This window comes from Octopus bimaculoides, chromosome 6 (assembly GCF_001194135.2).
Source record: "Octopus bimaculoides isolate UCB-OBI-ISO-001 chromosome 6, ASM119413v2, whole genome shotgun sequence".
In the NCBI taxonomy this organism is placed as follows: domain Eukaryota; kingdom Metazoa; phylum Mollusca; class Cephalopoda; order Octopoda; family Octopodidae; genus Octopus; species Octopus bimaculoides.
Window position 1 is genome coordinate 95,883,512 of NC_068986.1, and position 571 is coordinate 95,884,082.

A 571-nucleotide genomic window follows, 5' to 3' on the forward strand; every position below is an offset into this window, starting at 1 on the left:
GGATTAAATTTCATTTTATACACACTTTGCTATCAATTATATAGAGAATTGCAAACATGGCATGTAAAGATAACTTATTTTAATACAATATTTATGTGTGTACATTTCCATAAATCGTTTTCTTGAACACTCACACCAAAATTATTAAATCAAGTGAAAAACGTGACAAAAATAATTGACCCGGAAGAAGGCCGTAGTCTTTTCGTACCTCTATATAAAGAGAGTAACCGGGAATTTTCAATTCCTTTTCACCGCCATTCTTTGAAACTTCTTGTCGGGTTTTGCTAGCTTAAATTTAGTTGGGTCTCCTGGTTTGTTTCTCTTTGCTATTTGTACGCGCTGTTATGTCCTCCCCTTTTGTGTTCAAGTCTGCGGACACGCCGACTACATCGGATCCGAACGATGTTTCCAGTATAACATCATTACTTTCGCAAACTACAGTAGAAGATGAGAAAAACGAGTTAAGCTTCTCTGGCCGGTCTCTGAAATTGAACGAGGCTGAAGATGGTCCGTATTTTATTTTGTTATTGTCTTGTTATTGTTTTCGTTGCTTTCCTTTCATTCTTAAATC

General features: G+C 36.1%; 1 protein-coding gene across 2 annotated transcripts in view; it reads left to right on the forward strand.

Moving 5' to 3' along the window:
- Positions 1 to 215: 215 nt before the first annotated feature.
- The window catches only part of LOC106871481 (ran GTPase-activating protein 1), a 37,249-nt gene continuing 36,893 nt past the window's right edge, over positions 216 to 571 (forward strand). The window contains exon 1 of one of the 2 annotated variants that reach the window (XM_014917959.2): positions 216 to 507. In XM_014917959.2, coding sequence (XP_014773445.1) covers positions 345 to 507 — 163 coding nt within the window. In that variant the 5' untranslated portion in view covers positions 216 to 344. The remainder of the gene's footprint in view (positions 508 to 571) is intronic. The other variant, XM_014917960.2, reaches the window with a different exon arrangement.